This window comes from Halichoerus grypus, chromosome 3 (genome assembly GCF_964656455.1).
Source record: "Halichoerus grypus chromosome 3, mHalGry1.hap1.1, whole genome shotgun sequence".
Classification (NCBI taxonomy): domain Eukaryota; kingdom Metazoa; phylum Chordata; class Mammalia; order Carnivora; family Phocidae; genus Halichoerus; species Halichoerus grypus.
Window position 1 is genome coordinate 62,088,911 of NC_135714.1, and position 26,007 is coordinate 62,114,917.

General features: G+C 38.3%; 1 protein-coding gene across 2 annotated transcripts in view; it reads left to right on the forward strand.

The window, feature by feature from the left end:
• The window catches only part of MRPL1 (mitochondrial ribosomal protein L1), a 92,687-nt gene extending 69,393 nt beyond the window's left edge, over positions 1–23,294 (forward strand). For both annotated transcript variants that reach the window (XM_036104731.2, XM_078068822.1), the window contains exons 8-9: positions 13,744–13,825; positions 23,100–23,294. In XM_036104731.2, coding sequence (XP_035960624.2) covers positions 13,744–13,825; positions 23,100–23,218 — 201 coding nt within the window. In that variant the 3' untranslated portion in view covers positions 23,219–23,294. The remainder of the gene's footprint in view (positions 1–13,743; positions 13,826–23,099) is intronic.
• The last annotated feature ends 2,713 nt before the right edge of the window (positions 23,295–26,007 follow it).

Sequence of the window (26,007 nt, forward strand, 5' to 3'; positions counted from 1 at the left end):
ATATGGGGTAATCACATGACAACCTGTCTCTCGCACTGAATGCAGCTATTATAAAACCTGGACAGAATGCATGGAGTAGCTATTTGAAGACTCTGAAAAGGGGCGCCTGGGTGGCTCAGATGGTTAAACGTCTGCCTTCGGCTCAGGTCATGGTCCCGGGGTCCTGGGAGCGAGCCCCGCTTCGGGCTCCTGGCTTAGCAGGGAGACTGCTTCTGCCTCTCCCCCTGCTCATGCTCTCTCTCTATCTCTCTGTCTCAAATGAATAAATAAAATCTTAAAAAAAAAATGAAGACTCTGAAAAGTAAATAGTAACAGGCAAATTACGGAAGACCAGAATTTGAAGTACCACCACTCACCACTGGTGGTGAGTTTGCCATTTTTCTCCTTGGTTGTCACATGAACTGGTCTCACCATAGTCTGAAACTGGGAAGTGGACATTGGCACAGGCAGAGAGAGCTTCAGGAGAAGCCCTTTACTTCAGGCTTGAGAAGTAGAGATCGTGGATCCTAGTGGGGACAATTGGTGCAGGAAAGGGTACAGGTATCTAAAATTTGAGAAGGGGGAACCTTCCTTTCTGACTGGAGGATCTGTGGTCACAAGAGGGGGGGCATACTGTCTTTGCTTCTTTTCTCTGTCCTGTCAGTTGGCCCCCAATGCAGGAGCAGTTACAGAGAGTAAGTGGCAAAATGGGGTAAATAAAGCCCCAGCTTTCTGGCCAGGGTTCCAAAAGGAGGGCCTTAGGGAACCAGAAAGTACTGGGAAGATCAAGGAGAGGGGGGAACCTGGGAAAGGGACCTCATAAAAATTATATATGAACTACTGGAGATGAAATTAATGGAGATGACAGAGGAAAGAAAGAAAGAAAGATCATAGGAATTATCCAATCTGAAAAGCAAAGACAAAAGATTGGAAAAAAAAGAAAGCCTTAGGGTCCTATGGGCCAATAACAAAGATGTAACTTTCCCATTGTGTCCCAGAAGGAGAGGAAGCCCAATGCGGGGCTTGAACTCATGACCCTAAAGAGTCAGATGCTTAACTGACTGAGCCACCCAGGTGCCCTTAGAGTTGAAACATTTAAAGTGAAATCAGAACTTACATTCACACAAATATCTGAACACATGTTTATAGGAACTGTATTGAAAAGCATCAAAAGCTGGAAAAAACTCAGTTGTCCTATATATGAATGGATTAAAAAACCCCATCTGGTATATCATACAATGGAATACTACTCAGTGACAAAAAGGGTATGAACTATTGATAGAACAACTTAAGTGAATCTCAAAAAGGTTACATTTATAACCTAAGTGAAAGTAGTCTCAAAAGGTTATGTATTGACACCAAAAGCACAGGCAACAAAAGAAATAAATGGGACTTCATCAAAATTTAAAACTTTTGTGCATCTAAGATCACTATCAGCAGAGTAAAAAGGCAACCAACTGAATGGCAGAAAATATCTGCAAATCATATATATATGGTAAGAGATTTGTATCTAGAATATATGAAGAACTCCTATACAGTAGTCCCCCCTTATCTGTGGTTTCGCTTTCCACAGTTTCAGTTCCCCACAGTCAACTGCGGTCTGGAAGTAGATGGTCCTCCTGACGCATTGTCAGGAGGTCAGTAACAGTTTAACACTATGTCACAATGCCATGTAGGCATTTTTTAAAAAGATTTATTTATTTGAGAGAGAGACAGCAGGCAATGGGGAGAAGCAGAGGGAGAGGGAGAGAAAGACTCTCAAGCAAACTCTCTGCTGAGCGTGGAGCCCGGCGCAGGGTTTGATCTCACAAACCTGAGATCATGACCTGAGCCAAAATCAAGAGTCAGACACTTACCTGACTGAGCCACCCAGGTGCCCCACCATTAGGCATGTTATCATATCACATCATCACAACAAGGGTGAGCATAGTACAGTAAGATATTTTGAGAGACAGACCACATTCATGTAACTTTTATTGCAGTATATTATTATAATTATTTTATTATTTTTCATTTCTTACTGTGCCTAATTTATAAGTTAAACTTTATCATAGATATGTATGTATAGGAGAAAACATAGTATAGAGGTTTGGTACTATCTGCAGTTTCAGGCATCCACTGGGGGTCTTGGAACGTTAGTGGGGGGACCACTGTAACTCAATAATAAAGTGATAAATAATTCAAAAATGAGCAAAGGATCTCAATACACATTTCTCAAATAAGATATACAAATGGCCAATAAAGACATGAAAAGAGGCTGAGCATCATTAGCCAACAGGAAAATGCAAATTAAAACCAAAATGAGATACTGCTTCATACTTACTGGGATGGCTATTATAAAAAAAAAAACCCAGAAATAAGTGTTGGCGAGGATACAGAGAAATTGGGACCCTTGTGCATTGGTGGTGGGGATATAAAATGGTGCAGTTGCTGTGGGAAATGACATGACAGTTCCTCAAAAAATTAAATATAGAATTACCATAGATCCATAGATTCTAGTTATAGATAATATACCCCAAAGAATTGAAAGCAGGAACTCAAACAGGTGTATGTACAGCCATGTTCATAGCAACATTATTCAAATAGCCAAAAAGTGGAAGTACCCCAATTGTCCATGACAGATGAATGGATAAACAAAATGTATATTCAGGCGTACTTTGGCGATACTGCAGGTTCAGTTCTAGACCACTGCAGTAAAGTAAATACTGCAATCAAGTGAGTCAAATGAATTTTTTGGTTTCCTACTGCATATAAAAGTTTATGTTTATATTATACAGTAGTCCTTTAAAGTGTGAAGTAGTATTATGTCTAAGAGAACAATGTGCATACCTTAATTAAAAATTATTTTATTGCTAAGAAATCCTAGCCATCATCTGAGCTTTCAGTGAGTTGTAATCTTTTTGCTGATGGAGGGTCTTGCCTTGATGTTGATGGCTGCTGACTGATCAGGGCAGTGCTTGCTAAAGGTGAGGTGGCTGTGGAAATTTCTTAAAATCAGTCAGCAGTGAAGTTCCCTGTATCGATTGACTCTGTAACAAATATAATAGTGAAAAAGTTTGAAATATTGTGAGAATTACCAAAATATGACAGAGATATGAATTGAGCAAATGCTGTTGGGAAAATGGTGCCGGTAGACTTGTTCGATAGAAGGTTGCCACAAACCTTCAATTTGTGAAAAACACAGTTATCTGTGAAGTACAATAAAGTGAAGCTCAAGGAAACGAGGTATGCCTGTATGTACAATGGAATATTATTCAGTCTTAAAAAGGAAGGAAATTCTGACACATGCTATATATAACATGTATGAACCTTGAAGACATGCTAAATGAAGTAAACCAGTTGACAAAGGATAAATACTCTTATGATTCCACTTGTTTGAGGTACCTGGAGCAGTCATTTTCATAGAGACAGACAACAGAATGGTGGTTGCCAGGGCCTGGGGGCAGGGGAGAACGGAGAACTAGCGTTGAACGGGTACGGTTTTAGACGAGGAAGATGGAAGAAGTTCTGGAGATGGATGGTGTTGAGAGTAGCACAACCACGAGAATGTACTTAATGCCACTGAACCGCATACTTCAAAACAGTTAAAATGGTAAATTTTATGCTGTGTATATTTTACCTACCACACTTTTAAAGAAATTACAAAGGAAAGAAAAAAAGGTTACATACTGTTACTCCATTTGTACGACATTTTTGGGAGGACAACGCTCTAGTGACACCACGGGTTGCAAGGGTTAGGAGTGGCTATGAGAGATCAGATGAAGGTTTTTTGGTTGTTTATCATATGTTATGGTGGTGGTTCCTCAAATGTATGTGTGAGTTAAAATTCATGGAACTGTACACCTAAAAAAGGCCAATGTAACTGCCTTTTAATCTTAAAAATATAATTAAAAATTATCTAAGCTGTAACAACATAATTAGCCTGTTGCAGCTGTGGTGGTGGTGAGGGTGGGGGTTTCGCTCTTTCCTCCACTATCACTATGAATGAGTCTCATTTCAAAAAAACATGAAGAAGTAAAGTATGCCTTGTAATTTGTAGCATCATAAAGGCCTGGTTTTGTAATTTTAAATGCTAAACTGAAACTAATTTTTTTATTAACAAGTACATAATAAAATATTTGAAAAATATTAAATAGCATAAGAATATAAAATTCATTCAGAGATTGCGTTTGGTAACGTTGCTATCATACTATATATTAACTTGTATTCTCTTTTTCCTTAAATACTGTTTCTTGAATACTTTTCCAAATTACTAAAATTCTTGCAAGATATAATTTTAATAGCTATATTGTAATGTCATGTAGATATCTCATAATATATTCAGCCTTATTCCTTTTCTTGGGCATTTAGACTGTTTCTGGTATCTCTTATCATATATATCATTCCTGTGAGCATAAGTGCATGTCTTTCATATGTACAGAAATACAGTTCTGTATATAAATGTGTAACTCTTTATTGAAAAGTCTGAATTTAGTGGGATCCAAACATGGAATGGTTTTCTCCGCTCTCTGATTCTCGCTGTGCCACGTGTACTTTTTCCTTTCTCTGTTCCCTTCTATGGCATGTGAGATAGATCTCACAATTCCAGTGACTGCCAGTAATTAAAAGTGCAGTCTGATCTAGTTCCTAGGCAGAGATTTCTCTTGCCCAGTTTGGAACCAGGCTTTTATGGCCCATGTGATCTAAAGTGAGGAGGGCTTTATTAAGTTTTCACTCCCACCTCCTCCCACTGTAGACATGAAGAGTGCTACAATGACTTGATGCAGTTCTGAAATACCTTGCCCCAGTCGCCTTCCCAGGCTTGACTCCTCTGGGGTTAGAGGCCTGATGAAGGGAATAAGGGAGAAGAGGCACATGCCCCTGCTTACCTACCTATATGTCTTGTCCCCACATTGATTATTGCTACTTCTCTGGCTAGCCCTTTATTGGCTTGATGTCCTTCATAGCACATGTTCAGCCAGCTAGTCTCCCCTCCTGACAGGTGCCCCCTATCTCTGCAGAGTAGCTGCTTGAAGCCTTGCCTCCTCACTCGGCCTGCTTCTACTCAGGTGGATGTTGATTATAATAGGACCTTTTTGGCTCCTTTAATTGTTGGCATCTTTCTTTAGAGTATAGGGTACTACGTGCCTTTTTTTGCTTTCAGATTTAGGACCTAATCATCAGTCCTGAAGAAGCTTCCAGAAAAGCCCCATACAACATCTTCTTCCAAACACATATCTAAGCTTAGGACAGCTGTTAAAACAGTTGCTAAACATTTTTCCTCCTGTTACTTTAAATGGCAATGCAATACTTAGCCTGACAAAACATTTTTTTTCTTGCTTCATCTGCGTAGTAGGTAGATACATAGTAAAAGTCTCTCAGCACCTAACAAAGCTTTCTGTTAACAAAACAAAAATCTTTTTTGATCTGGCAAAAATTAGTGGTTGTTTTTGCCCATTCACTTCCTCAAACATCCTTCAGTCTGTCTTCCACACCAGAGGTCTGCAAGCTGGCCTGTGAACCATTTCTAGCTCTTTACCTGTTTTGTAAGGCGAGTTTCATTGGAACACAGTTGTGCTCATTCGTTCATGTATTGTCCTTCTTTCGTGCTAAAAAGGGCAGAGTTGGGTAGTTGCAACACAGACTGGCCTGCAAAGCCCAAAATACTTGCTGTCTGACCATTTATAGAGAAAGTTTGCCAGTTCCTGTTTTACCTCCTTCCTGTGGAATTCTTCCTAAAACCTAGATCAGATATACCATTTGCTGAGAAACATTAGTTTCTGACTGCTTGCAGTTCTAAATAAAATCTTTAGCTTTACATTCAAATCTTTCTGTAGTCTCCAATCACTATGTCAAGTTCAAATTCAGTATTTCTTGCTATTTTCAGTGATTCAGGCTGAAGATTGGCAGCGTACAGGCTGAATTTGGTCCCCATACTTATTGGGTCCATATAGTGGTTTTGTTTTGTTTTCTTGAATCAGCATTTAAAAACTAGATGATACCACAAAGAAATTCAGATTTCTAGTTCTTGACAAGTCAGGAATTCTGTTAACCCTGGCCCCACAGCCCCCAGTGTAACAGTCTGTTAGTGCTGAGTAGCTTCCTGCCTCCCCCAGATGGAGTGGTGCCGTCCGCTTCCGCGCGGCCTGCGTCACCCAGGTGTTGTAGCCATATTGCACCCAAACCTAGTCCTCCTCAGTCCTTACACATTACCTGCTCTGGCCACTGTAGGCATTGGAGTTTGCAACGCTGGGCCTAGGTATAGTGAGCCACGTTATGGTCACCTGTCCTACCTTGTTATCACATTATCTCTCATGCTACACCTTCTGCCTAGAAGATCCTCATTGTCCCTGAAAATTCTTCATCCTTTAAGACTCAGTTAATCTTTAAGACTCACATGTCCCCTTCTTTGGGTAGCCTTCTCTGTCAAAGTCAGTCACTTCTTCCTCTGTGCCTTGGTGCTACGTTGTTCATATAGTTAGAGGGGCACCTGTGATGTTGTATTTTAGTTACCAGTTTGTAAGTTTCTTGAGGACAAAGTTTGTATCTTATTCATCTTTTGTTCCTAGTTCCCAGCATGATGATGGATAGAGTGGGAGCCAAAAAAGGGTTGCTGAATTATATGGTGTTGCCACCTAAAAGCTTGGAAGGTAGTAAAGGATTCATTTGGTAGAGAGAAAAATTCATATTTTTCCCACCTAAATGCATCTTCTTTTCCATTAAGCATTTCACTTAGTTTCCTCTTTTTCTACCCTATGTTTATAACAAACTCATTTGTGTTTTCCAGGCAACTGATACTTCATTTTTCATAAGGGTTACCAACACTTAAAAACTGTGTCCAGGGTTAGATTTCTCTGCCTTTAGTTAGAGCTCATGCACACAGCTGCTGAGCTGCTCTTTACCAGGGGTGTGTGCCCTTGGATAGGTTACAAAGTTTTCCAAGTCTCAGTTTCTAATGGTAAAAAAGGAATTGCAGTAGTTCCTATCTCAAAGGATTCTTGGGAGAAATGAATGAGAATATTTACATAATGCTTAGAATAGAGCTTGGCACAGAGTATTTACTCGATAAATAGAGCTGCTCATTCAATCAATTATTCTTATTACTTTCCTTAATGTTGTGTGGGAGGCACACAGATTATCTTCCCTTTTCTTGGTTGTGACTCTTAGGAGTCATGGTGATTAAGACCATTGGCCCATCTGCAGAAACTGTATGCCAGGCCATCCTTTATTTAATCTTAGAACATTGCATTTGGAAGAGATTTTGGAGATCAGATGTTCTAACAGGTGCTTGCCAAAGGAGCAGTCCTCTCTCCAGTTTCCAGTTAGAGATGCTCATTCATCTATGGGCTATCAGAACATTTCAGTGACAGCAGCTGACCACTTTGGGGAGGATCATGTGATTGTTAAAAAATCATGTGAATGTTGCTTGTTGTTGTCGTTTGTTTGTTTCTTAGTTTTATTCCCCTGTAAAAGGTAAATAATTAAGTCAAATCCTTTTTCTACACTGTAGTCCTTAGTCCTCCAAAATATTTTAAGACTTAACCTTTTGTCTAGCAGTTCTCCAAGTGTGACTAGAGATCCCTTTTAACTGACACACTTTCCTCAGAAGCCTTTCTTCTCTCTTCCCCTTTCTTTTAATCAGAGAATCCATGAAGACCCTGAAAGCATAGGCTAATTTTTTTGTGTGCCTATGTGCAGTTTTCTGGAGTGAGTTTTGATAACTTAAAAAAAGTTTAAGAATCATTGCCTTAGGTTAGCTAAAATGGTGGTGTAGGAGGAGGACCCTAGGCTTGCCTTGCCCCTCGAACACAGCTAGATAACTATTAAATCATTCTGAGTACTCAGGAAATCAATGTGAGGACTGATAGAACAAACTGCACAGCTGGAGGGAGAGAAGAGGCCACTTCAAGGAGGGTAGAAAGTGCTGAGATGTGGTTTGGGGGAGACATGGATTGCAGGTGCAGGGGAGGGAACGGAGCGCTGGTCGCAGAGAAAGGCAAGAGAGAGTGGAGCACATGGATAAGCACAGGGAGAACACTTCCCCAAAGCCATTGTCTGGGAAAAGGAGAAGGGCTGAATTTTGTGAGTTTTTGCAACTCGCGGGGCTCAAAGACTGGAGTTTCAGAGGTTCCCCGGCTGGGCTGTGATAGAGACCTGAGGATACTGTTCTACTTCTGGAGTGGCGGCAGGCAAACAGCTCTGGTGCAGACTGTCTGAGAATTAGGCTATCTGAGAATCGCCTTAGGGGTGTGGGGAGGGACTTTGTACTTTTTGAGGCGCATCCATGAGAGGCGGCATGGCCTCTCTATGGACAAAAGAACTGGTGGGTGCCATTTCCCTCCCCCGCCCCTCAGCAGAGGTGTAGAGACACCTGCTGAGGGCAGCTAACTGGGACACCCCTGTTTAGCCTGCTTGCTCCAAATCCCATGCCCCTGCAGTCTGGTGCCACTGCTCTTCTGGACAAACCTGCATCAGTCCCAGCACAGTGAGACCCTTTCCCAGAAGACCAGCGCAGGTCCCCGCCACACCAGTCTCTGAAGTTTGGAATTTTAAAAGTCAGCAGGCCTGATTAGATTGGAGCCCAAGATGTGCTGTGCTGCTCCAGGCAGGCCAGCAGTCCAGAGGCAGGCAGTGTGAAATCAGTGATCTGAAAAATGCCTGTGACACACGAGGGGAATTATTCACTCTTCCGAAAGTGCTTCGCTGAGAGCAGCAAGTACAGACTCCTCTCTCCAGGGACAAAGGAGCAGGCTGGTGCCATTTCCTTCCCCTGCCCCTTGGCATAAACCAACTTCAGGAAACAGCACAGTGCCAACACTGGCTGCATAACCTGCTTACACCAAATGTTCCCCCCCCCCCCCCCCCGGCCACCACCTCCATGCTCCACTGGTACTGTTCTAGGGCAAGTGTGCCTAATGACCAGGGCAGCGGGCCCTTCCCCCAGAAGACCAGCACAAACCCCCACATATACCATGTCTGCTGACCAGAGTTCTGCAAAGCTTCAGTTCTAGTGGAAATAGCATCAGGTCTCTTTTAGCAAGTTGACCAGAGCATACCTCATTAAAACTCACCACACTCTGGTCAAGGTCCAAACACTCCCCACTGCAGGCAAGGAGAAATTCTGCAGAGGCCTGACCTGAGGGATAGAGCAGCCAAAACACAGCAGCAGGGTGCACGCAGCACACACCAGAGACACTTCCCGAAGCACCAGGCCCTGGACAGTATTACTCTCAGGTTCAGGAAACATTAACAGACTATCCTAACACCCAGAAGACAGAAACCTAGACAAGATGCCAAGACGGAGGAATTCATCTCAAAAGAAAGAACAAGAAAAGGTCATGGCCAGGGATCTAATACATCTCCTGAGGCAAGGGAAACAAAAGCAAAAATAAACTCTTGGGCCTTTTTCAAGATAAAAAGCTTCTGCGCAGTGAAGGAAAAGACAAAACTAAAAGGCAACCTTCAGAATGGGAGAAGATATTTGCAAGTGACATATCTGATAATGGGTTAATATCCAAAATATATAAAGAACTTATAAAACTCAACACCCAAAAAACAAATACTCCAGTTAAAAAATGGGCAGAAGACACGAATAGACATTTCTCCAAAGACGACATAGAGATGGCTAACAGACACATGAGAAGATGCTCAGCATCACTCATCATCAGGGAAATACCAATCAAAACCACAATATCACCTCACATCTATCAGAATGGCTAAAATTCATAAGACAAGAAACAACAGATGTTGGCAAGTATGTGGAGAAAGGGGAACCCTCCTACACTGTTGGTGGGAATGCGAACTGGTGCAGCTACTCTGGAAAACAGTATGGTGGTTCCTCAGAAAGTTGAAAATAGAACTACTCTACCATCCAGCATTGCACTACTAGGTATTTACTCAAAGGATACAGAGATACAGATTCAAAAGGATACATGCATCCTAATGTTCATAGGAGCATTATCAACAACAGCCGAATTATGGAAAGAGGCCAAATGTCCATCGACTGATGAATGGATAAAGAAGGTATGGTAAATATATATAATGGAATATTACTCAGCCATAAAAAAGAATGAAATCTTGCCATTTGCAATGACATAGATGGAGCTAGAGAATAGTATTATGTTAAGTGAGATAAATCAGAGAAAGACAAATAACATGATTTCACTCATGTGGAATTTAAGAAACAAACAGATGAACATAGGAGTAGAAAAAGAGGCAAACCAGAAAATAGACTCTTTAAAAAAAAGATTTAGAGAGAGAGAACAAAGCAGGAGGGGCAAAGGGAGAGAGAGAGAGAAAAATCTCAAGCAGACTCCGTACTGAACTTGGAGCCCAATGCAGGGCTCAGTCTCACAACCCCAAGATCACACCTGAGCTGAAACCAAGAGTTGGATACTTAACAAACTGTGCCACCCAGATGCCCCTACAGACTCTTAACTATAGAGAACAAATTGAGGATTGCTGGAGAGCAGGTGGGTGGGGGGGATGGGTTAAATGGGTGATGGGGATTAAGGAGGGCACTTATTGAGACGAGCACTGGGTATTGCATGTAAGTGATGAATCACTAAATTTTACACCTGAAACTAGTATTACACTGTATATTAACTAACTGGAATTTAAATAAAAACTTGGGATAAAAAAAGAATCCTTGTGTTAGACACTCATGACTACAATTTTCTTTGCATACATCAGCATCTCAAGGGGATGAAAAAATGGTCAGGAACCACTAACTTTTAGTTTTCTCATAATTGTAAAAACTGAAGACAAAGGTTAGGAATTGCATGGAAAGAGGAAAATCTGAGAGTTAAAGTGAAGAGAGACAGAGTTCATCTGTATCCACTGAGCCTCCACCCAGACATCTTTGGTAAGTCATCCATCTAGTCTGTTTAGGGCATTCTTTCTTTTTTCTTTTTTTTTAATTTAAATTCAATTAGCCAACATATAGTACATCATTAGTTTCACAAGTAGTGTTCAATAATTCATCAGTTGCGTATAACACCCAGTGCTCATCACATCACGTGCCCTCCTTAATGCTCATCACCCAGTTGCCTCATCCCCCCTCCCACCCCCCCTCTCACAACCCACAATTTGTTTCCCAGAGGCAGGAGTCCCTCATGGTTTGTCTCCCTCTCTGATTTCTTCTCATTCAGTTTTCCCTCCCTTCCCCTATGATCCTCTGCACTATTTCTTATATTCCACATCTGAGTGAAACCATATGATACTTGTCTTTCTCTGATTGACTTATTTCACTTAGCATAATACCCTCCAGTTCCGCCCACATCATTGTAAGCGGTAGGTATTCATTTAGGGAATTATTTCTGACATAATAAAAGATGTTAAGCAGAAGGTAAGATTCAGTAAGATAGTCTTTTCTTGAAACCATATCTGCTACAGAATGAGGAATAACTATCTTGTCCTGTAGTGGGCAGTCACTTTGGCTAAACATAAATAGTATTGTAACTAGATACTCCATTAGATGTAATTGTACTGTAATTAGATACTCAAATGCACATGTATGCACATGTGCAAATATGATGGTTACTGTAGTTCAGGGTCCACCAATCCCAGTTTTTTTTTTTTCCTTTGGTGTACCAAGTCTTATGCTTTGATACTGAGAATCTAACAGATAATAAATCATCTCAAAATGGTCCATCCTTACCTTTGTAAGATTACAAATTGTTATTGCATGAGAGCACCATGAAGTGCAGAGTAACTGAGATAGAGGTAGAGAAGCAAGCAAATGTTGCTTTCCTGAGTTATCTCTAGGTTATTTTCAGCCCAAATACATTTCCTATGCAAATTTTGATAAAATTCATGCATGCATACTTTTTTTGACCATAATTAACATCAGTAGCCAATTAAGTAATCACATTTTATGGTTTAGATAAACCATAAAATATATAGATTTTTCATAATTTTATATAATATCTAAAAAAAGGTAAAATGAAGTACTACGGTTATAAATATTTTAAAATTCAACAGGGGACACAGTACTAAAGATTAGAGGTGCTAAAATTTGGACAAAAATGTAAACTGTGTTCGAAGACATTTTTATATATTTTAGAACTTAATGAAATCCTTGAAGTCATCCTAATAATGAAAGTCACAGAGGAAGTATATGTTGCATGTGTTTAGCATCTTATTTTAGCTAACTGTAAGCAGTATAAGTCCACAAAAGTATTGTTTGATATATTAGTTCAGTATATTATAGTATAACAGTGTAGAGCATAACTTAATTGTAAATAGGAAAAGCATATGTTGGACATCTTGCTTTTTCTTGTATCTATTACTTTCCCAAATTTAAGGTAGCTATAGGTCTTTAACAAAGGGTGAAGGAACTTCTAGGGCTATGGTGGTTACTTCAGTTGATAATAGAAAGAAGGACAATTTGATTAATGTGGAGAATTAAGAGAGGAATGAATGGAGACACATGTTGATACCATTAGTTTTTGTTTTACTTTGTTTTGTTTTGTTTTTTAACATAGCAGGTGCTTTTCCTGCCAGTGAACTACTTGATTAAAGCTGTAAGTTCTCTGGACTTAAGAAGGTGAATTAAGCATTGCTTGATTTTTTTTTTTTTCTCTCAGAACTCCCACTTATGGATTGGCTTAAGTGAAAATTCCTCCAATAATGTCCAAACCTTCTCATTTAGGGTTTGATATTGCATCATGTCCAAGTGAGTGTCAAATGTTGTCTGGTGATGATGAGAATATTTTTTTTTCATGAGGAATTCTCTTCATGCTTACAGAGCACATTTGTCACAGGGGTCTCAGAGTCCCTGGAAAATAGAAACCTTGCTTGAACTTGAACTATTACCATGTGATTTTTTTTTTTTTTTTGCCAGTTGCGCTATTTTACATGAATTTTTAAAAAATTGATTCGTTTGGCAAAGTGTAAAATCCTTTAAACATTGGGATGTGATATAACTGATTTTAACTGGTATATTTTAGAAGAGTAACATGCATTGAATTTGAATGATAAACATAAGCACTTTCCAAAGTTCTGAGCTAGGTTTTATGAATAGGGCTTGTTCACTATATATTTACTTACTATAATTTTCATTGAATAGCAGGATATTTGTTATTGCATAGAGTGTTACCATAGCATCCTGAAAATGTCTCTGTATCAGATATGTGTTGTGTGAATGTGTGTGGTTAAGTAGTCTTATTTTGTACTCCTGAAAGCATGAATTTCTAAGCATTTTCTTAGTTTCCTTTAAAAGTAAATCAATAACAGGTGCCTGAGTGGCTCAGTCGGTTAAGTGTCTAACTTCCACTCAGGTCATGATCTCTGGGCACCACGTCAGGCTCTGCTCTCAGCATGGAGTCTGCTTGTCCCTGTCGCCCAACTCCCCTTGCTTGTGCTCTCTCTCAAATAAATAAAATCTTAAAAAAAAATAATAAAAAATAAAAGTAAATCAACAAAAAACTTCAAGAAAATATCCCTAAAACCTTGGGTGTAGGGATCAGGGGATGGTGTATTCTGCCTCAGGATGTGCTTTGGGGAAAATACTTGGAAATCAAGGAATCTCAAGTAGAGCAACTTCAAAATACTTTACTAAGACATGTTCCGTAAGATAATTAAGTCTTGACATGTAAAGACATGTGAATGTAGCATTCTAAAAGAAGAGTTACAGAAGTTTTTTTCTTTCACAGTAATGTCTCCTTATAGATAGTTTGCATTAGTTGAATATTTGAAAAACACTAAAATAAATACTTGTACAGTTACCAGAAGTTGTATTATCTTCTCATTTTCACATTATTGTTATATATCCTTTCATTTCAGCTGGATATGCTAAGTAACCAGATAGCTGCGAATCTGCAAGCAGTCATCAGTGAAGTTTGTAAACACAGACCACTCAGTTTGGGTAAGTGATTTGCTGGGGTACACTTCCCTAGAGCTCTGGGATTCTTTAAAAATGTAAAATATTAAGAAAACAATCAAGTTAATAGCAAGTACAATATCCAATAGCAGCAATATTTTCAGGGATTAAATAAATAAAATTTAACTATCCAAAGGATTCCTAATCCCCTTATTAACAAGTTGTAGTTGTTTGGAGAGGAGACCTCTTTAACATGAATAAGGAATACATCCTGAAATCTTTGTAAATTCCATTATTTCTACCATTAAATGTAATAAACGTTGAAAGAAAGCTGTAACTGATTGCCTTAAACTTGCAATGGTGTTAAATAGAAACTAAAATCAGGGGCGCCTGGGTGGCTCAGTCGTTGAGCGTCTGCCTTCGGCTCAGGTCGTGATCCCAGGGTTCTGGGATCGAGCCCTGCATCGGGCTCCCTGCTCGGCGGGGGGCCTGCTTCTCTCTCTCCCACTCCCCCTGCTTGTGTTCCCTCTCTCGCTGTGTCTCTCTCTGTCAAATAAATAAATAAAAAATCTTAAAAAAAAAAAAACTAAAATCATTTATGAAATATTTTTTGGCTAGATGATTTACTTTATCACTGGAACTAGCAATTGTCTTTTTTAATCTTACTTATTTTTAAAAAAGAACAAAGTTTTTAATCATGTCATGAGAGTCACTTCTTATAAACAGGGTGGTTCATGGAGAGCAGTGAAACTTGATTGAGATGTGGGAGCTGTTTCATAGGCTGGGAACACAGAGCCAGACCCTTACTGTCACATTATGTGCCAAGCATGTTCTCTCCTCAGACGAATTTCACTCCTGGCCGGTTGCAGCCCAAAAAGGGTTCATTATACTCAGTAGACTCTTCATTTATAGACTTAACATGATAGGACTCTGTCAGGTTTAGTTTTATAACCAAGTGTGTAATTAAAACATAATCCTAAGCTATTTTTTACCTTCTTTGGGAGTTAGCACACTGGTGAATAAATACCTCACTTGTTAATTCTGCTGCCATAGATATGGTCGTGGTACTTAGTAATTGTATGTGTATGCATTCTTATATTCCATGGAGCACTGATTTCAGTATAGGATCTTCTGAGACTATGGCAGGAATGAAATGATGGACAGCAAATCTCTAAAAGCAGTGTGTCCTCTTTTTGCCATTTTTTAAATTGCAGTGTAGTTAACATACAATATTCTTTTAGTTTCAAGTGTACAATGTAATAATTCAACATTTGTATACATTGCCAATTGATCACCACCATAAGTCTAGTTACCGTCTGTCACCATACAAAGTTAATACAATAACACTGACTTTATTCCCTGTGCTGTACATTATATCCCCTTGGCTTATTTATTTCATAACTGAATGTTTGTACCTCCTGATTCCCTTCAGCCATTTTGTTCCCTCCCCCAAATCCCTTCCCCCCAGCACCCACCACCCTGTTCTCTGTATCTATGAGACTGAGTTTGGTTTGGTTTTGTTAGTTTGTTTTGTATTTTAGATTTCACTTAAAATGAAATCGCTGATACTTGTCTTTCTCTCTCTGACTCATTTCACTTAGCATAGTATCCTCAAGGTCCATTACGGTCACAAATAGTAAGATTTCATTTTTTAAGATGCCTGAGTAGTATTTCATTGTGTGTGCGCGTGCGTGTGCGCGCGCACGCGTGTGTGTGTGTGTGTACACCACATCTTTATTCATTCATGTATGGATGGACACTTAGGTTGTTTCCATATCTTGGCTATTGTAAATATGCTGCAAGGAACACAGGGGTGCATGTATCTTTTTAAACTAGTGTGTTCATTTTCTTCCAATATATACCCAAAAGTGGAATTGCTGGATCATATTGTCATTCTCTTGGTGATTTTTTGAGGAATCCTCATTCTCTTTTCCAGTGTCTGCCCTAATTTACATTCCCACTAACAGTGCATGAGGGTTCTTTTTTTCTCCACATCCTTGCCAACCATTATTTTTGATAATAGCCACTCTGACAGGTGTGAGGTGATAACTCATTGTGGTTTTGATTTGCATTTCCCTGGTGATTAATGATGTTGAGCTTCTTTTCATGTGCCTGTTATCCACTTGTATGTCTTTGAGAAAATGTCTATTTAGATTCTGTGCCCAATTTTAAATTGGATTTTTTTTGGTTATTGAGTTGTGTGAGTTCTTTACAAATTTTAGATATTAATTCCTTATTAGATATATGATTTGCAAATACCTTCTTCTATTCACCAGGTTGCCTTTTGATTTTGTTGATGGTTTCCTTTGCTGTTCAGAGCTTTTTAGTTTGATGTAGGCCCATTTGTTTATTTTGTTATTTTTGCCCTTTGTAGTCATCAAAAAAAAACCCCGCTAAGACCAATGTTGAGGAGCTTACCAAATGTGTTTTCTTCTAGGAGTTTTATGGTTTCAGGTCTTACTTTCAAGTCTTTAATCTATTTGAGTTAATTTTTGTATGTGGTATGGGGTATTGGTTCGGTTTCCCTCTTTTGCATGTAGCTGTTCAGTTTTCCCAACACCATTTATTAAAGAGACTGTCCTTCCTCCATTGTATATCCTTGCCTCCTTTGTTGTGGATTAATTGACTATATATGTATGGTTTTATTTCTGGGCTCTCTATTCTGTTCCATCAATCCATATGTCTTTTTATGTCAATACCATACTGTTTTAATTACTGTAGCTTTGTAGTATAGTTTAAAATCAGGAGGCTTGATATCTCTTTCTTTGTTCTTTCTCAAGATTGCTTTGGCTATTCAGGGTCTTTTGTGGTTCCATACAAATTTTGGAATTATTTGTTCTATTTCTATGAGGAATACTATTGGAATTTTGATAGGGATCGCTTTGAATTTATAGATTGCTTTGGGTAATATATACATCCTAACAATATTAATTCTTCTAATCCATGAGCATGGAATATCTATTTCTTTGTATTATCTTCAGTTTCTTTCATCACTGTCTTACAGGGTCCAGTATACTAATCTTTCACCTTCTTTATTAGATTTATTCCTAGGTATTTTATTCTCTTCAGTGCAATTGTAAATGGGATTGTTTTCTTAATTTCTCTTTCTGGTAATTTGTTGTTAGTGTATAGAAACAATTGATTTTTGTATATTGATTCTGTACCCTGCCACTTTACTGAATTTTTTTATTGGTTCTAATAGTTTTTTGGTGTAGTCTTCATCTTTTTTATATATAATATCATGTCTTCTGCAGACACGGACAATTTTACATCTTCCTTTCCTATTTGGGTGCCCTTTTTTTTTTTCTTTCTTGCCTAATTCTGTGACTAGGTATTCCAATGCTATGTTGAGTAATAGTGGGGAGAGTGGGCATCCTTGTCTCGTTCCTGATCTTAGAGGAAAAGCTTCCAGCTTTTCATCATTTAGTATGATATTAATTGTGGGTTTGTATATGACCTTTATTATGTTAAGGTGTGTATGTTCTCTCTTTAACTGCTTTGTTGAAAGTTTTTATTGCAAATGGATGTGACTTTTGTCAGATGCTTTTTCTGCATCTATTGAGGTGATCATATTTTTATTTTTCATTTTGTTAATCTGTATCACATTGATTGATGTACACATGTTGAACCAACATCCTTTCATCCCTGGAATAAATCCCACTTAGTCATGGTGTATGATTCTTTTAATGTATATTTGAATTTGGTTTGCTAATATTTTGTTGAGGGTTTTTGCATATGTGTTCATCAGGGTTATTGACCTGTAATTTTCTTCTTTTTTTTGTGGTGGTGTTGTCTAATTTTGGTATCAGGGTAATGATACTGGCCTCATAAAATGAGTTTGGAAGCATTCTGTCCTCTTCAGTTTTTTGGGAGAGTTTAAGAGGGCTAGGTACTAAATCTTCCTTGAATGTCTGTTAGAATTCACCAGTCAAGCCATCTGGTCTTGGATTTTTGTTTGTTGGGAAGTTTTTGATTACTGATTCATTCAGTCTCTTTGCTATTATCAGTCTGTTCAGATTTTTTGTTCTTCCTGATTCAGTCTTGGAAGTTTGTTTGTTTCTAGGTATTTGATAATTTTTGCTAGCTTGTCCAGTTTGTTGGCATATAATTGTTCATAGTAGTCTCTTGCGATCCTTTGTATTTCTGTGGTATCAGTTAAAATTCTCTTTCATTTCTGATTTTATTTATTTGAGCCACCCTTTTTTTTTCTTAGTGAGTCTAATTAATGGTTTGTCAATTTTGTTAATCTTTTCAATGAACCAGCTCTTAGTTTCATTCATTTTTTCTATTGCCCTTTTAGGTCTATTTCATTTCTTTCTTTTTTTTCCATTTATTTCCACTCAGATCTTTATTATTTCTTTCCTTCTGCTAACTTTGTTTCATTTGTTCCTCATTTTGTAGTTCCTTTAGGTTTTAAAGTTAAATTGTTTGAGATTTTTCTTGTGTTTTTGAAGTAGGCATGTGTTGCTATGAAATTCTCTCTTAAAACCGCTTCTGATGCATCTCATAGATTTTTGTATGTTGTATTTCTGTTTTCTTATGTCTCTAGGTATTTTTAAATTTTTCCTTTTATTTCTTTGATGACCCATTGTTGTAGCATGTTATTTAATCTCCGTGTTTATGGGGCACCTGGGTGGCTCAGTTGGTTAAGCGACTGCCTTCGGCTCAGGTCATGATCCTGGAGTCCCGGGATCGAGTCCCGCATCGGGCTCCCTGCTCAGCAGGGAGTCTGCTTCTCCCTCTGACCCTCCCCCCCCTCATGTGCTTTCTCTCTCTCTCTCTCTCAAATAAATAAATAAAATCTTTAAAAAAAAAAAAAAAAAAAAAAAAAAAAATAATCTCCGTGTTTATGTGGTTTTTCCAGTCTTCTTCTTATAATTGATTTCTAGTTTCATATCATTGTGGTCAGAAAAGATTCTTGATATGATTTCAGTCTTAAATTTACTGAGAGTTGGTTTTTTTATTTTTATTTTTTATTATGTTAGTCACCATACATTACATCATTAGTTTTTGATGTAGTGTTCCATGATTCATTGTTTGTGTATAACACCCAGTGCTCCATGCAATACGTGCCCTCCTTCATACCCATCACCGGGCTAACCCATCCCCCCACCCCCTCTCCTCTCTAGAACCCTCAGTTTGTTTCTCAGAGTCCATAGTCTCTCATGGTTCGTCTACTGAGAGTTGTTTTGTGGCCTAACCCATGATCTGTCCTGGAGAATGTTCCATGTGCACTTGACAAGAATGTGTGTTCTGTTTTGGATGGAATGTTCTGTATAAATCTATTAAGTCCATCTGGTCTAATGTGTTGTTTAAGCGTGATGTTTCCTTATAGATTATCTGTGTAGGTGATGTAACCATTGATGTAAGTGGAGCGTTAAAATCCCCTACTATTGCTGTCAATCTCTTCCTCTAGGTCTGTTAATATTTGCTTTATGTATTTTGGTTCTCCTATGTTGGGTGCATAAATATTTATACATGGTATATCTTCTTGCCAGGTTGACTCTTTTATCTTTATGTAATGCCCTTCTTTGTCTTTTATTACAATCTGTTTTAAAATCTATTTTGTTGGGTAAGTTCAGCTACACCAACTTTGTGTTTGTTTATTTCCATTTGCATGGAATATCTTTTTCCATCCCTTTACTCTCAGTCCTTACTTTTATTTTTAGATTTTATTTATTTACTTGACAGAGAGAGAGAGAGCACACAAACAGAGGGAGAGAGAGAAGCAGGCTCTCTGCTAACAGGGAGCCTGACGCGGGGCTTGATCCCAGGATTCTGGAATCATGACCTGAGCCAAAGGCAGACGCTTAACGGACTGAGCCACCCAGGCACCCCTCAGTCCTCACTTCTGAACTGAGTCTCTTGTAGGCAGGATAAAGATGAGTATAGATGAGTCTTGTTTTTGTTTGTTTGTTTGTTTGTTTTTAAAGATTTTACTTATTTGTCAGAGAGAGAGAGCGCAAGCAGGGGGAGTGGCAGGCAGAGAGAGAAGCAGGCTCCCCGCTGAGCAAGGAGTGTAATGTGGAACTCGATCCCAGAACCCTGAGATCATGACCTGAGCCGAAGGCAAATGCTTAACCAACTGAGCCACCCAGGCATCCCTTGTTTTTGTTTTTAAATCCATTCAGCCACTGTCTTTTGATTGAGGATTTAGTCCATTTACATTTAAAGTAATTATTGATAGGTGTGTAGTTATTGCCATTTTGTTGTTTTCTGAGTGTTTTTGTTGTTCCTCTTTGTTTCTTCTCTTTCTCTCTTTTCTTCTGGTTTGATAATTTCCTTTAGTGTTATGTTTAGGTTCCTTTCTCATTTTCTTTTTATATTTGTGGTAAGTTTTTCTCTTTGTGGTTACCATGAGGTTCACATATACCATTCTATGTATATAGCAGTCTGTTTTCAATTGGTAGCTTAAAACTTAATTGAAATTTATTCCAGAACCTACATTTTAATTGCACCCTCTGTATTTTATGGTTTTTATGTCACATTTTACACTTTTTTCATTTTATGTATCCCTTAACTAATTATTATAGTTTTAGTTAGTTTTGCCACTTTTGTCTTTGACTTTTATGCTAGCTTTATAAGTGAGTAAATGTACTACCTTTACAACATATTTTCCAGTGAGATTTTTACTTTAGTATGTTTTCTTACTATTATTAGTACTATTTCCTTTCAGCTTAAAGAAGTTCCTTTGACATTTCTTGTAAGGTTGGTTTAGTGATCATGAACTCCTTTAGCTTTTACTTATCTGAAAAACTCTCTCTCTCCTTCTATTTTGAATGATAACCTTCTTCGTAGAGTATTCTTGGTTGTAAGTTTCTGTCCTTTAAACACCTTGAATATGTCCCGTCAGTCACTTTTGGCCTTCAAGGTTCCTTCTGAAAAATTTGCTATTAGCTTTATGGGGTTTCCTTTGTATGTGTCAAGTTGTTTTTTTCCTACTGCTTTTAGGATTCTCTCTCTCTTTTTTTTTTTTAAAGATTTTATTTATTTATTTTACAGAGAGAGACACAGTGAGAGAGGGAACACAAACAGGGGGAGTGTGAGAGGGAGAAGCAGGCTTCCTGCTGAGCAGGGACCCCGATGCAGGGCTTGATCCCAGGACCCTGGGATCATGACCTGAGCCGAAGGCAGACGCTTAACGACTGAGCCACCCAAGCACCCTAAGATTTTCTCTTTAACTTTTGACATTTTAACTATAACATGTCTTGGTGTAAATCTCTTTGGTTTTATCTTATTTGGAACTTTCTGACCTTCTTGGATCTGGATGTCGATTTCCTTCCTCAAGTTAGGGTTTTCAGTTATTTCTTTGTATAAGTTTTCTGCCCCTTTCTTTTCCTTCCAGGACCCCTATAATGAGAATGTTATTCTGCTTGATGTTGTTCTATGTGTTCCTTAAGCTATTTTCACTATTTAAAATTCATTTTTCTTTTTGTTTCCCTGTCTGGGTGAGTCCATTGCTGTGTCTTCCAGGTTATTGATCTGTTCTTCATCCAGTCTGCTGTTGACCCCCTCCCGTGTAGTTATCAGTTCAGTAATTTTATTCTTCAGCTCTATTCTTCAATGATTTTTGTTTGGTACTTTCTTTTTTTTTTTGTTTGGTACTTTCACATATTTTTCTCTCTCTTTGTTGAAGTTCTCCTTGTGTTCGTTCATTCTTCTCCCGAGTAAGCATCTTTATGACAATTAGTACTTTGATCTCTTTATCAGGTAGATTATGTATCTCCATTTCATTAAGGTCTTTTTCTCAGGTTTTGCTTTGTTCTTTCATTTGGAACATATTCCTCTATCTCCTAATTTGACCTGATTCTGTGTGTTTCTATGTATTGAAATAGCTCCCTCTCCCAGTCTTGAGGGAGTGGCCCTGTGTACAAGATTTTCTGTGGGGTTTAGAAGTAGGAGGGAGCCACACGCTCAAGGGGCATCCCCTGTGTGGGCTTCACACACCTGCCAGCTGTGTGGGGGGTTTGGTGGGATGGGTGTGGGGTGCTTGTCTGTCTGTGGCACAGTAGGAATGAGGTAGCAGGGGTGGGGTCTCACCTGGCTGGCTGTGCAAAAGGTTGAGTTTTTGGGTGGGGCTGCTCACCTGGCTGGTTGTGGTTTGGCTGCAGCACAGCAAGGTAGTCGTGCATGGGGCTCTTGCCCACCAGCTGTGCTTTGGCTGTGGCACGGGGGTGCAGAGCATGCCCAGTGGCATTAGCAGGTTAGAGTGGGATTGCCAGCATGGCTGTTGCAAGCACTGGCATTAGCAGGGTTGAATGAGATTGCAAAAATGGCATCCACCTGCACTTTCATCCCCAGAGAGAGTCTCAGCAGGTTCCTACTTTCCAGCAGTTGCTTTAAGATTAATAAGGGGGTTTCCTTCACATACGGTCTAGAGGCTTTTCAAACTGCTTCTTTTGCACCAGGTTGTGGAGTGAGTGAGTTTGTGTGTGAGCCCTTTAAGAAATTCTCTGTTCTTTCCAGTTCTGTGGTTCTCCTGGATGCACTCTGTTGGTTTTCAAAGCCATATATTTTGGGAGCTCATCTCTCTGGTCCAGGACACAGTGGTTGGGGTGCCTGGTGTGGGAGACAAAACCCTTGGTCCTCAGGGAAAAGTTCTGTATTTTTGAAATCCTTCCTGATTGTCAGTCACCTTGCCTGGGATGGGGTTTTTTCAGAGAGTGTTGTCTCTGACTTTCCTGCCTGTCTCAGTGCAGCCCTTTTATCCTTTGTTATGGATGTGCTGCTCATCTGGTCTTCAGGACTTTTTCGAGGATTTTATTCCATATGTAGTTGTAGATTTGCTGTGTCTGTGGGAGGTGAGTTAAGGATCTTCTTATGCTGCCGTTTGAACTATCCATCTTTTTTTTTGCCATTTTAAATGAAGTCCCTCAATTGTTCTTATGAAAAAGAACATTAAAGCTTTTTAATTTTTAGGGAATTTTACTGAATGTTTGGTAACACAGAAATAGCATCAGTGCTGTTTCAAATAAATATTTAGAATATTGCCATCAAATGTAAATATCATCACCTGCTCCCTTCACTTTCAGCTTTGCAGTAAAATAAATTCTAGGTGGTCATCTTCTGGAAGAGAGAAATGAATTATTACAGAATATGTAGTTTCAAGGATAAATCTCTAGTATGCTAGAGTACAGTTAGTTTGTCTTCTACTCTAGACATGAGAGGATATTCCTTATGATTCAAAGTATTAGTTCAGTAATATCAGTACTTTTCAAGGGGAAAATATAACATGAGTTTTATAAGGTTTGTCGTATGTTTCTATTTGCTCATATGTTTATGGAATAAAATAAAAGTTGATTCTTGTGTTTGTTTCCAGGACCTTTCGTGGTACGAGCTTTCCTTCGTACTTCAACAAGTGAAGGTTTGTTACTAAAGATCAAGCCATTGTTGCCTAAAGAAGTAGAAACCGAAGAAAGTAACAAAGAAGATGCCTAACAATGTTATATTTTGAAATTATTTTCAGTGGATTAAGAAGCAACAAAGAAAATTATAAAACTGTATATAATTTCTACATTTGGTGTCTTGTTATTTCTCAATCCTCATACTTGACAGTGAATTTTAACACTTGGAAAATCTTACAACAACACTTTTTTTTTTTTTTTAAGATCTTATTTATTTATTTGAGAGAGAGAGAGCACGAGCAGGGTGAGGGTCAGAGGGAGAAGCAGGTTCCCTTTTGAGCAAGGAGCTTGATGCGGGACTCCATCCTGGGACTCCAGGATCATGACCTGAGCCAAAGGCAAACACTTAACTAACTGAGCCACCCAGGCGCCCCACAACAACACTTTCAAAAATAAGAAAATAAAATTTTCTCTGTCTGAACTTGTATTTTAAATCCTATTAAATTGTCTTCCTTAAAATTCAGATTCTGCATGCTGGTAATTATAGCAGCAATTTCTAGCTTAGTAACTTTCCCTTGAGAGCAATACCATCTGAGGGAAAAGTAATATTCTCAATTTTCATAAGACAGAGAATGGCAGAGTCATGAGCTATATCACAAATATGACTATTTTCTAAAGAAAAAGTGTGGCAAGTGTTCATTCTAAAAATTCTAAAATGTCCTTTGTGATAGCATGAATATAGAAAATGACTAAGACATTAAAACATGTGGGTGGGAAATCTTTTTTCCTTTTAGGAATTAATTTACAATATTTATGTTTTTTGGTAATAACAATATTATATAATTTAATGGTGCTTTGCAATATACATATAGTGTATCATGTTTTCATATACTTAACCTCATTTGAACTTGAATTCCTTTGCTTAATGGCAAGTAATAGGTTTGGTTAGTGTTTGTTGAATGAACATCCGATGATGTAGATAGAAAAACTTCATTTAATGGAGAAGAATCAGGCTAGGAAGTTGAGAGTCTTTCATCCAGTGTCAGTTTGCAAACTGTTGTTGGTGTGTAAGTATTTACTGGTAGGTGACAAAATGGAAAGCGTAAGGATGATTTTGGCATGCAGTTACCCACTGTCCTTTCTTTGGAATGATTTCCTTTACTCAGAGACTACTTTTTTTTTTTTTTTTTAGTAGATGTTCAAAAGCTTCTTCTTTCATGAAATAATAGCGTTGATAAATTTGTTGGTGGGTTTTAGTAACATCCACTTTGTACAGAGTATTTTGGCAGTTCCCAAACTGTTTTTGAAATAGAAGTGGTTGGAGAAGTCCAAATGACTGAGCAACCACTGTACCTCATTAAGCTTTTTCCCATAGGAAAATTAAAATTTGAGGGCTGTTTATCAAAAACAAAGATTTTATTTATTTATTTGAGAGAGAGAGTGATAGCACATGCAGGCAGGGGGAGAAGCAGACTCCCCGCTGAGCAGGGAGCCCGACGCGGGACTCAATCCCAGGACCCTGAGATCATGACCTGAGCCGAAGGCAGGTGCTTAACCGACTGAGCCACCCAGGCGTCCCACCAAAAACAACTTGAACATTAACTACAAAATGGTAATAGCAGTTACCTTCTCTTGAGTGCCTACTACTATCTTATGCTTTACATGCATCCTCATTTCATCCTCATAGCAGTTCAGTGAGGGAGGGTTGGTACTCCCACTTACAGGTTAAGGAAATTGAGCTCCCCTAAAGTAAGACTCCAACCTAGATCTGATTTTAAAGTCTGTTCTCTTAACCATTGGGGTATTTGATCTCCTTTTTATATATTCTAAGATAAACTGTTTAGCTGAACAGTTTAAAATTGTAAAAACATTGGATATTCAGTGTCTCCATATCTCTAGTTATAGGGTTATGGCAGAGCTGATGTGAAGAAAGTAGAAATAAAAGGGTTAGGAGTGATACGAGAAAAGAGTAGTGTAGGATGGGGAGAGAAAAAGATACTTGTTTTTCCCAGTTACTGTCTTTTGAAAGCTTACTGATTAATCATTATTTGAAGATCCTAATTTAGAGTAGAAGTTCTGTTATTATATTTGTAGATCTTCTGATTAGTAGATTAAGTGTACTCTTATGATGGAAAGTTTTAGAAACACTATAAATGCACAAAATAAATCTATTCATAATCCTACTACTCAGAGATAACCAGCATTAATATTTTGGTGTTCTTCATTGTCTTTTTCAATCGACAGAGACAGAGAGGACATACACACACATGATGCTATAAAGTAAGCATTTTTCCATATTATTTAAAATCTCATATGGAAAGCATCATTTTAATGGTTGAGCAATATTCCATCCTGTTGATGCTGTAATTTATGGAATCATTTCTTAATTGTTGGGCATTTAACTTGCTTTCAGATTCCCCTCCTCTATTATTTACAGTGCTTTGGAGAAAATCGTTGAGTATAATTTATTTTCCTCTCTATTCCTAGCAGTGACATTCCTGGGTTAAAAGGTATGATATGGCTAGAAGTCTTAATTATGTCTTAGAAAGGTGCCTTTGTGATCAGAACAAACCAGAACAAGGAAATATGGCTGGAAAACTTGCTCTGGGCAAGAATATTCCAGGGTTTTATTAACTGGCCTGTGGATAAATTATTCCCTACCCTTCCATTAAGCATTTTTCCTATTGGCTAACTAGAACTAATGTTGAGTGTTTATAATGGTTTATTTCTGGAAAATAGAACTGTACTAGATTACCCTTAATGTAAATATTTCTCTTTTGTATTATTATTATATTTTCTTCTTAGAGAACAGAAAGTTAAATCTTATATTTAAAGAGATTAAAAACTTAAAAATTTTAAGTGCCAGTGATACTCAAACTTTAG